The sequence below is a fragment of the Delphinus delphis genome, chromosome 2 (assembly GCF_949987515.2).
Source record: "Delphinus delphis chromosome 2, mDelDel1.2, whole genome shotgun sequence".
Taxonomy (NCBI): Eukaryota; Metazoa; Chordata; class Mammalia; order Artiodactyla; family Delphinidae; genus Delphinus; species Delphinus delphis.
The window spans coordinates 5,275,652-5,290,834 of NC_082684.1; the positions used below are offsets into that span (position 1 = coordinate 5,275,652).

Consider the following 15,183-nt stretch of genomic DNA (forward strand, 5'->3'; position numbering starts at 1 on the left):
AAAAGAACATGAAAAGAAACCAGGATGAGAACAAACAACTTCTCTAACCAAAGGTTACAATGAAAATGAGTTTTAATTTGTGTTTTTGTACCTTTCAAAATAACACTTCAGCTAGTTTAGAAAGAAATCACTTCTGTTTATAAAAGCCCTTGAGTGTTCCTCCAGTTGCCAGGGCTTGTGTAAACACACTGTGAGCGGGGAGAGAGAAATTGCTACTTGTGAAACTTTTAATGCTGGCATGTATGTGAATTAGAATCCTAAACTCAGCAGGTTAAAAATGTTCTGAAAGCAATTTGGGTGTTAGTCTAAATAATTATAGGTCACATTCACTTAGATAAGAGCCTTTGCCCCCTCGGGGCTCCAAGGGAAAATTCTAGGCATGATAGTTAAGCAAAATAGTTGGTTATTACGCAGGCTTTGTGGTGGCAGTGCAAATTGGTATAATCCTTTTGGAAAGCAATCTGACAGGAGATGTATCTGGACCCATGAAAATGTACAACCCTTTGACCCAGCAGTCCCACTTCTGGGAATCAATCTGAAAGAAATAATCCAACAGAAAAGGTTTCATGCATGAAGATAACCACTTCAGCATTATCTATAATAGCAAAAATTAGCAACCACCTAAGTGTCCAAGGACAGCTAAGTAAATTACAGTTAATCAACTCGATAGAGTATCATGGAACCAGTGGAAATTGACGGCCCTCCAACGACTCAGAGGCAGCCGGTAGCGCTGTGGCAGGAGAGGCTGGGAGAGAATGTTAAGTGGGAAAAGCAGGCTGCAAAATTGTGCGTGCACCCTGTGAGAAACACAAGCCCATATGGACCAGAAATTGATGGGAGGGTGTTAAAAGGATAATCATAATTTTAGTGTACGTTGGAATTGGGCGATCTTCCCCCATCATTTTGTAATGCTGTTAAATCATCTTTGTAAAGGGCAAAATGGAGGGCAGGGAGGAGAGGCAGGGGGACCGAGCGAGGCTTGCACCCTGCAGGGTCGTGTTTCGGTCACACAGTTTGGAAATCCAACCAAACAAGAGGCGGCAGTGGCAGAGCTGGGGCTGACCTGCACACACGCGCCGGAGCGGGGATGTGACACCGCTGTGAACACTACAAACATGCCCCCAGATGGAATTACAGATGAGGATAAAACCGCAGTTCTCAAACCCTCTGGTCCCGTTGACACTCTCTAAAGCGAGGGAGGACTCCAAAGAGCTGCTGTTTATGTGAGTTTTAATCCCTCCACATTTAGCATATTAAAAATTAAAACCGAGGACATTTTAAAATATTTACTAATTTATGTAAAAGTAACAATAATAAACTCATTACACGTTAACATAAATAACGTATCTCTTATGAAAAATAACTGTTTTCCAAGGCAAAAATAAAAGAGTGAGAAAGCACTGTTTACATTTTTGCCATCTCTTTAATGGCTGGCTTAATACAAGACAGCTGCGTTCTCATAGCTGCTTCTGCATTTAATCAACGGCAACAGCACACATCCCATAGCCTCTGGAAAACTCCACGTACACTCATGAGAGAATGAGAGTGAAAAGGCAAGGAACTTCTAGGTGTTATTATGAAAATAATTTTCACCCCACAGACCCCCATGAGAGGGTCTCGAGGACCCCTAGGGGTTTGCAGACACACTGAAAACCACTGCAATAAACTACAGCATTGAAAACTGCTGCTGTAATGGGGAGGGGGTGCTTTAAAATTATATGTATAGCTGGAACTCAACAACGTGGAATTTTTTTTGAAGAGTGGATGGAAATATACTAAAAAGTCTGCAGTCATTGCCTCTGGGTGGAAAGGCGCTGGGCAATTTCTTTCTTTATGCCTTCCTGTTTTTTCCATAGTGTATGTATATTTCTTTTATGGTCAAAAACAACATTTCTTTTTGGAGGAATGGCTTGGGTAGCCGCGGTGTATCCGTGCCCTACGGAAGCAGCCGATGGGAGGAAGGTCATTTTAAATCATTGGTAGCCAGCATCCGTGTGGGGAGCGTCACCAAGCGCGGCTGCTCCTGGTATACCCATCGATCGCTGGTACCCGGACCACATCCATCACAGCACGCACGGCCTGTCCAGACCCACGGAGAGCCGGGGAGAGATGACGAGAATTGAAGCGGGCCCCAGCCAATCACTTCTAGATGAAGGTCAAATATAGGTGACTATTTATCAGCACCCGGATGGGAGAGGACATGCTCTAAAGCCAGAGGACAGTTACAAAGGGGAAGGTCCACAGACTTGACCACAAAAAATGTTAGGTTTTCTCTGCAAAAAATAAAATAAAACGATGAAATACCAAAGTCAAACACCACATGGCAGGGGGTGGGGAGGGGCGATTATTTTGACAGGTCAATAGCATTAGTATGTAAATTGCTCTGGTAAGAGAAACACCAAGACTACAGGAGATTAATGGGCAAGAACCACCACCACAAACACTCCTTCAGCCTTAACGAGGTGCCAGGCTCAGTTCTAAAAGAGCTGCACATAAATGAACTCATTTGGTTCTCAAACAAGATACCACTAGATTAGCAAGCGTTTAAAAATGTAATAATTCTAGCGCTGTCGCGGATGAGGAGACATGATCACATTCGTAAATGATGCTGTGTGCCATAAACAGAATTGGGAGATTGGGAATGACATATATACGCTACCATGCGTAAAACAGATAGCTAGTGGGAACCTGCCGTATAGCGCAGGGAGCTCAGCTCGGTGCTCTGCGGGGACCTAGATGGGTGGGATTGGGGGCGGGGGGAGGGAGGTCCAAGAGGGAGGGGATATATGTATACATATAGCTGATTCACTTCATTGTACAGCAGAAACTAATACAATATTGTAAAGCAACTATACGCCAATTAAAAAAAAAAGAAAGAAGGAAGTAGATCTGGGCACTGCGAGGGAAAGATGTGCACCACACGTGAGTGAAAGATCCAGCTGGAGGACGGCACGGAGAGTGAAGTTTGCATGCTAAACACAGACCCCAGTCCTCCTTCCCACGCAGATGCCAGAATGCAGGTAGCAGGGCTGAGCGCACCCCAGGGAATGGAAGGTTCCTCTCTGGGAAACTGACTAGGCTGAGAGAAAATCATCAGAGATGTTCACATGTGGGGGTCCAGCTTACCTCATCACTCTGTAACAACGTCACTGTGGACAAGCCACACACACACACGCACACACGCACACACGCACACACAGAGCCTATGGTCACATCAGCTTTTTTGGGTCTCCCTCCTGAATCAGAATGAGCAGCAGAAAATCTCTAATGTGAAACACAGACACCAAAACAAAAAGACAGGGCTTCCCTGGTGGTGCAGTGGTTGGGGGTCCGCCTGCCGATGCAGGGAACACGGGTTCGTGCCCCGGTCTGGGAAGATCCCACATGCCGCGGAGCGGCCGGGCCCGTGAGCCATGGCCGCTGAGCCTGCGCGTCCGGAGCCTTTGCTCCGCAACGGGAGAGGCCACAGCAGTGAGAGGCCCGCGTACCGCAAAAAAAAAAAAAAAAAAGACAAAAGGAGCTGAAAAAAGACAGAAACATTTCAGAAAACATGGGAAAACTTTCAAAGAACTCAGAGAGCTAAGAAAAGACCTTGTAAACATGCAATAAAAAATAATACCCTATAAATATCTTTTAAAAGGAACATTCAGAAAATAAACAGCTCTTGGAATGTAAAAATATGATAGAACCGAATACTTCTCTGAATATATGTTATACTTCAGTAGAAAAGTTTAAGCATAGGACATCAGAAATAACAAAATCCCAGGAAAAAAAGGATTGAAAGATAAAGGAGGAAATTCCCCAGAAAAATAAAACAGAAAGGCAAAGCAACAGAAAACTAGATAAGAAAAATTAGAAGCGCAATCCAGGGACACGCAGATCATCTAACTAATCAGAGTCCCAGAGTCAACGCCCTTGACCGGCAATAGACGGGGGGTGTCGCCCATCTCCCCGTGGCCCCCCTTCCCTGCGAGGGCCTGAGGTCCCCACATCTCACTCCTCGTGAGGAAAGACAGCCCTGGACCAGCTCCAAGACCCCTGGCAAAGCAGAGCTACACCCTCCCCGGTGCTAGGTTTCCAAAGCCCTCCTGCCCCTCCTCCGTTTCATGCTAGGTCACAGTATCTTGTGAGGGGGGCTGAAGCATGCTCTCTTTCTTCTTGTCGAGTAAAGAAACTTCAGGAAGCTTGCCAAAGGGAAGCTATGTGAAGGCAGGCTTCCAGGGATGCTGGGCTGACACCGCGGCCTCACTCAAGGGCTCTGGCCCCTGCAACCCGCTCTACTCCCCCAGTTCGTGGGGTCTTTGCTAGAGCCGTGTTCATCTGGGAGAGACGCGAAACTACAAACTGCGGAAGCCGGGAGAAAAGGCTGAGAAGTTGGAGAGACTCATCCACTCCTTCTTTTAAGGGATAAAAATCCTAGCAGTTGGGAGAGGAAATGACCACCATGACAGTTTTTAATGCTGGTTACACAAATAAAGTACCTAGGCTATGATTAAAATCAGCTGATGCACATGGGGAAAAAGACTGGAGGGAAACACTCCCTGCCCGATGTTCATAGTCCATATGTTTGAGTGGAGGGTCTATGGTTACATCTTTAATTTTCTGCCTTTTTTTTTAAAAAAAAGGAGAAGGACAAAGCCATCACTGGGCACTAGATAGGGGCCTTTAAGAGTCTTCGGTGTCCAAGTTTTAAAAGCAGCAAGAAATAATTTACTAGATTGTCTCAACTCCTAAGTGTGCCAATTTTGCAATCAGCATTTTTCAATTACATTAAAAGCATTTTCCCAAATTGCTCTATTCTTCCCTTAATGACACAGGATGAGACTGGATGAGGCCGGTTCCCGGAGAACAGAGTCTGCACCTTCACACGGCACTGTTTTCTCCCCATCAGCCTCTGGCACTGGGGACACTGAACTGTTTAAGTTAAACCGAATGAAGTTTTCAAAAGACATAAAGAAAACACAGCTTGGGTTCTGCCACACTTTCCTCTCTTATCCCTCTTTCAACCCAGGGTTTTTCCTTCAAGTCACAAGCTTACAAGGCCCTTCTGGCAGGCGAGGGAGAAGTGGGAAATATCTCATTTGTTGGCCTCAGAAACGTCGCAGCTTTCATATGGGGGAGAGGAGTGTCAAAACTTCACTTCCCACGAGGAGAAGGTTCCAACCCAGGATCTCACAGCTCCTCCCGGAGGCTCGGCAGCCCTGCTGTCGACCAGCCTAAAGCCCTCACTCCCCGGTCTGTTACAATTCAGATGGTCGTGAACTTTCCCTGGAAGGAAAACCCTTAAAGGATGGGAACAGAGAGGAGCAAACATAGGGTACAGAGAGGGGAGCAGCCGAACACTTCCTACACCTGACCTCCCTGCATGCCCTCGGGCAAGTGTCTTCCCCTCTCTGGGCTTCTGTCAAATGCAGATGGAACCAGATGATCTCTGCGTGCACACACACGTGCGCGCACACACCACCCATTCTCTCCTCGCCTTCACCTAATTACCCTCGATGCACTGTTAATCATTCACTCCCCAAATACCAAACGCCCACCACCACAACCCAGCCCTCCTCCCCAGCTGTGCGGCTCTCATTTCCAATAGATCTGCCTCGTGCTTGGAATACATTGCCGGTCATCTGCATAATGTTCCACGACTCCTCACTGTACACACCACGTCCTTTCTCAATCTCATTTTGTAAAATCCGTCAAGAATAATTCTTTCAAAACTGAAATAAACCCTCACTCTGGCACTTGAATCCATAAATTCCTTGTCTTTGAATCTGAGATATACTACTTGCTACAAAGCACATCTAAGATACCCTAACATCATCTGATACGCTAACAATGACAAATCAACGGGATCCTGTAATACATAAAAATGCAAATCCAAACCACCACGGAAATCACCTCGTCTCCTGATGCCCCTGACAAGAACCACAAGGCTTTGAAGCTGGGCAGTGCTTGGGCACCCCCGAGGCGAGGGGATACGCTTTTCCATCCTTTATTCTCAGAGGCAGAGGAGCAGAATGGGTCTTCTAGCTTTTGTTGCTCAGACTCTGGAGCCTGACAGCCAGTTGCCTCTACCGTTTACCAGCTGTGTCACCGTGGACAAATCCCTTAACCCTCTGTGCCTCGACTTCCTCACCTGTAAAATGGGAATAATAACAGCGCTTGCCTTGTACGCCTGTTATGAAGACGAGATGGGGTGTTTTAGGGGTGTGCCTAGCAGGTGGTGGGCGCTCCAGGATGGTTGGCTCTCCCCATCCTCTCATCTGTATCACAGGCAGAGGTCGCAGCCTCCAGGACAACGTACATAAGAAGGGGACCCGAGGCCCACCTGGCGGCACACCTACCCTACCGGGCACTCACTCTCCTGGGTCTCTTCGGGTGGGAAATCGCTGCCCCCAGCACTGCCAGAGGCCCAGACACAGAAACACTCTGCAAACTGGCGAATGTCGCTGGGTCCATGCTCCTCCATCACACTTGAACGCGATCAGTTTGGAGACGTGGACCCAGCCCTCCAATATAAACTTCCAAGCGCACGGTGCATGAAAACGGAGCGGGTAAATGGCTTGCTACAGACAATCTCAAAAACTTTCTAAATTTTAAAAGTAGCCATCTCAGGAAGTAATATTGAAACTCTTGAAAACTATATAGCTATAGACAGATTATGAAGAGATTCACAAGAACGAGAGTTACATGAAGTCGGAGGATTCTGGGTGACTTGTCTCTCATCCAGTTGTTTTTAATTAATAGATCCAGATGCAGGGGAGTCGGGAACCTGTTTCTTCAGCCCCTCCCACTGCTAGGCACTGGGCTGCATCTTCTCATTTCTCTTCCACAGCAACAACCCTAACAGGTAGCCATTATCCCCATTTTACCAGTAAAAAAATGTGGGATCAGAGAGGCTAGGTGATTCTCCCAAAGTCACAAAGCTACCAAGCAGCAGATACGAAATGGCAACCCAGGAGTCTCGAATAACAATGGCACTGATGGAGGTTGGCCAATCTAATCAGGTTCTACTCACCACACACAAAGGTTTCAGCTAAAGCTTGCGTTCAAATCAAAGCCGTCCTTAATGCATTAAAACAGCAAAAAGACATTTATGTATAGCCATGTTCACTGCCGTACTGGCTATTTGAAAAACAAAAGCAGGAAACAATAGGACACAACATGGAAATGACCAAGCAAAGTTTGGAATCTGAGAGAGTGAGAAAAATATGTTTGGGGAAAGTTTTGAATGAGGTAGAAAAATGCCCCTTACAAACAGTACAAAAGATGCGGGTGGGGGGCTTCCCTGGTGGCGCAGTGGTTGAGAGTCCGCCTGCCGATGCAGGGGACACGGGTTCGTGCCCCGGTCCGGGAAGATCCCACATGCCGCGGAGTGGCTGGGCCCGTGAGCCATGGCCGCTGAGCCTGCGCGTCCGGAGCCTGTGCTCTGCAACGGGAGAGGCCACAACAGTGAGAGGCCCACGTACCGCAAAAAAAAAAAAAAAAAAAAGATGCGGGTGGGGAAGCGCACAGTCAAAACCACACACGCTCTGCAGCGCCAGACCGATTCTGTAAACGCAGAGGGATGCGCTGTCCTGACCAGGGGAGCTCCCTGTGTTAATGAGCTGCTGGCTCGGGTGAGGATTGTCAGTGATTTCTGTTTTCTCCTTCATTCTTCGAGTTTTCTGCATTTTCAAAGTCGGTCCCTGGCAGCAAGAAACATGCCGTATGCCTCTGGGAGTCTTCTCGGTGCCTGGCAGAGGGCTCTGCACACGGGGCTGACCATCAGGGCTGCCCGTGTTTGGCCAAAGCAGGATACATTCCGTTTGTGCTTTTTCCTTCAAAAAGGGCCTCAAAGTCTGAAGTCTACCTTTACGTGGAATGGGTATTCAAGCATGTTGAGCCAAGTGAAGACAGGGGGGAAATGAAAAGAGTGTACAGCAGGGTATTCGTGCTGGGATTACAACTACGGGAACAGACGCACAGTACCGACAGGGCCAGGGAGGGACGGGCAGGAAAGAAAACGGAGCATCGATGAGGAATTATGAGTCATTGTTTTGTTTTACTTAATTTCTCCAGCTGTAAATTTTTCAAAACTAATATAACCATAATTTACCGCTCACAGAACATTTAGAACATATTAAAATAAGAATCTTTCTGCCGTAATGTGCCCAGTTGAACTTTGTGAATTCCAAAGCTGCATTTTAAGGCAATGAAGGAACTGGCGCGCCACGTTCTTTAGATCAATCACATGGATTGTGCTGTTTTTCTCCTGATCAGAAAGGAAATCGTATTTCTGTACATGTTACCTTGAATCAAGGATTCTTCCACGTTTTAGAAGCTTGGGTGAGCAGCTTATACTGTCCTACTGTGCCCCCTAGTGGCAAAGAGCATTTATGCACGTCAAAGAGAATCCTTTCCCAAAGGCTGGAAGTAAAATCCAAAATAATTTTTTAATCTTTATTGATCACTTAACATGTACAAAACTTTGTGCCAGGTGCTCTGGGGAATATAAAAGTGGATTTGGTACAGTTCCCATGCTCAAGAAGTTTAAAATCTACAAGCAGACACGGTTCCATGGCAATGCAGGTAGAAAGAGATACCACCCCATGGTTAAGGAAGGGTGAAAATTCCCAGGGAGAGCAAGAGAGGGAGCACGCAGTAAGTGCCTCCTATGTGCCAGGAGCCGCACCAGGTAATTCATAACTAATAGCATTTATTTTTCATGAAAACCCAGCAAGCTATGCATAACTACCTCTACTTTACATAACACAGGTTGAGGCTCAGAGAAGTGAAGTAACTTGCCTGATATCACACAGCCAGTCAGCAGCAGAGGGAGGATTCAAATTGAAGTCCTAGGACCCCAGCCCCCAAGCTCTCCCCTCCTTCCTGACCAAGGCGGGGGGGCCGGTAAGAAGGCACTCTGGTAGACTTTAACTGAAAGACAAGGGGAAGGTACCCTCCAAAGAGAGTGCAGAGTGGCGAAGGGGGGGAGGGGGGGCGTGCCCTGTCGCACCCACCTCTTCTAGCTCATTCCCTACTCACCCAGCATCTGCTCTCCGCCCAGGACTGGGCTGCAGCAAGCCAGGACTCCTGCCTGTGCCCACGATCCTGTCCCCACCTCAGATGAAGCATCCACGCAGTGCCTCCCAAGCACCCCTCCAGCTCCTACCCGACCACAAGGACCCCCACGTGGCCCACCTTCCGACACCGGGGAGGGAAAAGCTGCCAGCTGCCCACCGGTACACACACAACCCTGAGGGCCCAGCGCTTCCAAGGCCCCAGCCGGGACTTCCCTCCCGGGCTTCCAGCCCCCCGCCCCCAGCTGCTCTCCATCCATCTTCCCATCCTGGCTCCTCCAGCCCTGCCTCAAGGTCTTCAGACTGAAAAGTTGCTTAAGGTCGATTTGCCAAATAATTCTGTCACTGAAAACTGTCAAACATCATAAAGCAGAGAGGACCCTGGCCAGACTATTTGCATCTATGGCTTGTAGAGGCCCTGATTTTCGAGACACCCACGGTAAGAAAATGGTCAGGAGATGCGGACCGCAGCAGCCATGACGGCAGCCACACTCTGCCCCGGCGGCCACCCCCAACGCCACTCTGCAGCCCCACCATGAGAGACGGACAGCGCCGGGGGCAGGGCTCCCTGGAGGGTGCCAGGCCAAGCAAGGAGCCAGTGCCCGCGTCATTGCCTGCAGCACACACCACCGTCCTCGGGACAGATGGGCGACGCAGCGGTGCCAGGCCCCGCCCAGGGCAGCCCCACGGCCAGGGGAGGCCTCAGGGAATTGCCCCAAGCAGGGCTTGCTTTCCTGTAACACATAGTCCCTCTGCCTGAGCAGTCGTCCCAAGGTGGACCAACTGCGCCCTCTTCTGGTCATGAGCTGTCACAGCGGGTTGGCTGCTCCCAGGTCCCCTCCGCGGGGCCTCCCCGCCTCCCCAGCACACAGCCCGCAGGCTCATCTCTGCGCGAACACCCGCTACACGTTCGAACAAACACCACGCCCCGAGTCAGAGGCGTCACTCAGACGCTCTGTGTTCCAAAACTATCATGGGATGCCCCTGCTCAGCAAATCTAAACTTTCTGGGCAAAAGTGACCGGAGCAGGGCCCGCAGAGCACCTGACTGAGGCCGGGTGCAGACCGGTCCCCACAGGGCTCCAGGCCTGCCCTTCCCCACCAGGAGACACAGCCCCGAGGGCGGGTGGGCAGACACATCCCTCCACCCAGCTCTGCCCACAGCGACCCAGCCTGTCCTCTGAGGCCCCCGGCAAGCTTGCCTCCTCCTCAACAAGTGTCGTATATTAACGCATGTATGTGGAGCCTAGAAAAATGGTACAGGTGAACCGGCCTGCAGGGCAGAAATGGAGACACAGATGCAGAGAACAAACGTATGGACACCAAGGGGGTAAAGCAGCGGGGTGGGGGTGGTGTGATGAATTGGGAGATTGGGATTGACATGTACACACGGATGTGTATAAAATGGATGACTAATAAGAACCTGCTGTATAAAAAAATAAAATTAAAAAATTAAAAAAATAGGAAGAAAAAAGGAAAAAATTTAAATACCTGCATGTTCGTGCACACACACACATCACACCACATACTATACACACATATACACACACACAAAAGCCTGGGCTGCCCATGTCTGGCAGACTGGCCCCACCCCCTGGGGTCCTAGGAAGGGGCTGCCCACGCCCTTCAGGTGGCCCACCTGTAACCATGCCACTCTCCACAGAACTCCACCACACCACGGGCCCGGCATCAGACTGGGGGCTTTACACACAGCACCTGGGCGTGTGTCCCACCTGAGAAGCCCCGGCCGTAGGTCTCACAAGCTTGTCTCATCGAGGAAAGAGGCTCAGAGAGGTCAAGTGCCTTGCCCAAGATCACGAAGCTTTGGGGATGGAGCCAGCCCTTGAGCCCAGATCATTCTAACTCCAGGGGCCAGCCAGACACTGCCCACCAGGAACCCTCCAGACAGGCTCCTGACCAGAGGGACAGGTGCAGGCTCGCGGGAGGAAGGGCCAAGAAGCCCCAGGACTGGGGGATGGGTCCAAGCACGTGACAACGCACACCAGGGACGTGAGGAGCCTCCTGAGCGGACCACAGGGCCCCCGAACTCGCAGGAAAAGCAACAAAAATATGCATGTAAACCCTGGGGCTCCAGGCTGCAGACGGGACACGACACTGTCCCCACAGAACTCCATCAGCCTCGCAGACAAGAACACAGACACGTCATTCCAGGACTCAAACGTGCCACCTAAAATGACACTCATCGACAGAGGTCGTTTCCAAGACTTCACTGTACTTGGGCTTCCTTTCTTAGCTTCCAAAAATGCCTCCTGAGAAAAAAAGCTCAAAATGAAACGTGCAAATACAGTGTCCTCGGCAGGCAGGATCCAAAACCGTGAGGAAAACAGGCGGGGAAGCTGACATCTATTGAGCACCTATGGGGCTCCTGCCTCTGCGCCAGGGGCTTTGGAAGCGTTTTCATCACACAGTCCCATGACCCAGGTACAACCAGGCCCTTCACAGATGAGCCTCCAGACTCAGAGGGGGCGGCTTGGGCAGCTGGCCAGCCACTCACAGCAAAGCTGCACCCGAAGCCCCGTCCCTGCAACTCCAAAGCTACTTTCTTTCCAGGAAGCTTTTGCTTGGCTCACGTGTATTTGGCACCAACTATGTACTGGGCTTTGCTAGGGGCCGAGGAAAGTGAGGAGGGGGACAGAGGACAGTCTGGGGCGGGGCGGGGGGCAGGCGAGGGGGCTGGAGGGCAGGTTCCAGGCAGGTGTGACACACCTGTCACACTACCTACCTGTCCACATGGGCACTGCTTACTACAAGTCTGCCTTACCTCGGGAGCTTTTAAAATAAATAAATAACAACCAAAAAAGAGTTTCTGCGTAAACCGGAAGTCCCCGGCGGGGCATCCAGAGCCCTCCCTGCTCTGACCCTGCCCTCTTCCCCAGCCTCGGGCCCCTCACCCCATCATGGGCCTCATAGCTGCCCATGCTTAGAGCCAAGCCCACTCCCTTCACCAAGTGAAACTTCCCTCCTGGAAGCCTTCACCAAGCCCTTTCCAGCTGAGCTGCTGCCCTCCCCCGGGTGCCCTCAGCCCCCATGGAACCCCCTGGGGCCCCATCCTCACGGCCCCGACGCGGGCTTGTGAGCGCCTCTCCGCTAGTCCATGGCCCCTAGTCCACTGTGCCAGCCTGGAAGCCAGGGTCAGCTCAGCGACCTTTACACCCCCTGCATCCGGCACAGCACCTGGTACAGAGCTAACTGTTGTTCGGCACTCAGTGGGGGTCGCAGTGGATGTCCCCAAGGTCCTGGGGCCTGGCCTGGGCCTTTCTTCCCCCTCTGCTCCCTCTCACTCAGCGACCTCATCCTCCGGGGGCGTGAGTGTGTCTGGGCGCCCCTGGCGCCCCCAGCAGGGGGCAGGGCTAGCATCCTCTGGTGGCCTGGGCAAGGCCGCCTCGGGGGAGGGGGGCGGTGATGGGACAGGACGCACCAGCCGTCCAGGTGGGCCATTGAAAACCCTCTCCCAAAGGCAACAAAGAGAACTCCAGAAATGCCCAAAAAGAAACCTGTAACCAGGCCCCACCTCACCGTTTTGAAGAACAAAACAGCCCAGCAGTTTATTCCTAAGAGCAGCTGAAAAGAGCAATTTCACTCAAGTCTTACCTTGAAGGTTTTATCCATAGAAGTTGAGAGAAGCATGTGGCTCTTGGAAGAGACTGGACACCACTGAATGTTGTTGACTGGGCCCCGGTGGCCTCTCAGATGGAAGAGTACCTTCCTGGGAATCTTGGTTTCCTTATACTGACAGTCCAAATACGGCTGAATAAACTCGGACACTTGGGGCGCCACACAGAGAGGGGCTGGGGCACGCCCTGCACAGGGACCCTGGGGCTCCATGTCTTTACTCTTGCCTGTTTCCGTGCTTAATGCTTGCAACTGTCTTAGTCTTTTCGGGGTATAGGGTACAACACAGTCCTCACACCACTGCCTCTGAAGAGAGCTGCCGTTTTTACCTGGGGTTTCAGATCCAGTTCGGGCACAGAAAGATGGCTCAGGGGAGCCAGAAGTTCCCCAGGAGAGTTTCACCTGCTTTAAGCGGGCAGCTGCCAGGGGCACGTGGCCAGCTGGAGCATGGCTGGTCCACAGGGAAGGACGAGCAGGCTGGCTGGTGGGGAAGGTGACCTCAGGCTCTGTCCTGGGCCACTGCAGCCTCTGGTTGGGGCAAGATCCTGAGTCACTGCTCCAGAGCCGAGCCAGAGGGAGACGACAGCTGGCTGCATCTTCACAAGAACCATGCTTTGTGGGCAGTGCGCCCCCGTCCTTCGCATCCAGGACTTCCGAGGCAAAATCCCGCCCAGGAGGTCTGATGGCATCTGAAGCATCTTTCATCTGGCCGGCAGGATTAAAACTGCCCCCAGGCTCAGTCTCAGGCTCTGAGTCCGAGTCGTCATAAGCCACCAGCGAAGCCATTGAAGACACAGTTTCTCCTTGTGCGTCAAGGGCAAACTACCTAAGGTCAAACAAAGTGTCAGAAGATGTGCATGGCAGGATGTTTCCTACCACGTGCCAAAAGCAAACGTGCCACAGAGCAAATCCAAGACTGAAAAACCCATAAGAATAAACACATTAAAAATGAGGCCTTGGGACTTCCCTGGGGGTCCAGTGGTTAAGACTCCGTGCTTCCACGCGCGGGTTCAATCCCTGGTCGGGGATCCCCCCACATGCTGTGCCGCACGGCCAAAAAAAAAAAAAAAAAAAAATTTAACAACAAGAAAATAGTAAGACCTACACAAAGAAAACTAAAAATGTACTGAAAGATATAAAAGAGGACCTGACTAAATGGAGACAGGGTGCCTGGACAGAAAGACTCATGGTTTTAAAGAGACGTTTTGGAAGGGCGCTTTGGGCAGGATCTATTGTAAATTTAAACACACATAGCTTTTACTGCCACAACCCACTTTGGAACTCTGTCCTACACAAATACTAGCACGTGTTTGCAAAGATAGGTGTACAGAGAGCCTGCAGCACTGTTTATGAGCAACAGACAAGAAGAGCATACACTCATCAACGCGAGTGAGGTTAGTTCTGAAAATACCGAAATGCAAAGATGACCAGGACCCACCAAGTGCTAAGAGCAGCTGCCCTCACCTTTGTCCTCCCTTCATGCTCCAGTCCTTCCTTTTATTCTCTCTGCCTAGAACACTCTTCCCCAGATATCCCATCTCAACTACAAGCCAGTCGGAGAGATAGACCGGCAACACAGGGCGGAGAGGTGCCTGAGGCATGGGTCCACCCCATTCCAAGGGTGTGAACCAAATCTGCCAGTTTCACTCCAAACACAGGCTCACACAACAACTTCCCCTTTCTAAAAAACTCTTCCTGGAATTCTGAAACATCCTACAGAATCAGTTGTAGCCAACTAGTTTCCACAAAGAAGTACTTCCTCCTGGAATTCAATTCTGTGCAGTTAACAGGAAGCAAGTAATCAAGAGGAAAACAACGCTGCTGCACACATCCAGGACAGCAGAGGGCGCGGTGGAGCAGCCCTGAAAGCTCAGGCAACAGGCCACTTCCAGGAAAGCCTGCGTCCCCTACCTTAATAAACCATCCTGAGCTCCTCTTCCCACACGTGGGGTCAGGTGAGGCCTGAAGACTCCCTGGGGGTCCTCGGTTACGCCATTCCAGACAGCCTGTCTATCACCCACGTCTTCCCCTGGGCAGTGGGTTTCATGTCCCCTGGAATCAACCATCCCACCCCTTCCATGCCTTTCCCATAAAGGGTACCAAACAAGTTATGTCATCATTCAAAAAATGTCTGTTGCCTGCCTCCTCCAAAAATCCCACCCCCACCTGTAGCCCAATCCAGGCAGGTAACACCTTCCACACACAGAGCCGTTATCTAAATAAAACTTCCACAACAAGCCAGCCCATCTCAAATGGAACTAATATAACGGACGAATTATAAACAAAGGGAAGCGTGCACTGTGAAGGATTTGGCATTTCTTTTCTCTCACTACTTAGTCTGGTCCTGCATCCTGATCAGACACTTCATCTGTCTCAATTCCTATGCACAGGACCGCCCACCACAGCATTCCGTCCTGCCAGAGGGAACCCACCAGGTTCCCACCACAAAGGCTCCTGTCTGCAGCCACTGGGATGGATTCCTACCCACCCAG

General features: G+C 50.6%; 1 protein-coding gene across 2 annotated transcripts in view; it reads right to left on the reverse strand.

Moving 5' to 3' along the window:
- WDR25 (WD repeat domain 25) overlaps positions 1-15,183 on the reverse strand; it is a 142,184-nt gene that overhangs the window by 124,996 nt on the left and 2,005 nt on the right. For both annotated transcript variants that reach the window (XM_060003918.1, XM_060003919.1), the window contains exon 2: positions 12,671-13,517. In XM_060003918.1, coding sequence (XP_059859901.1) covers positions 12,671-13,477 — 807 coding nt within the window. In that variant the 5' untranslated portion in view covers positions 13,478-13,517. The remainder of the gene's footprint in view (positions 1-12,670; positions 13,518-15,183) is intronic.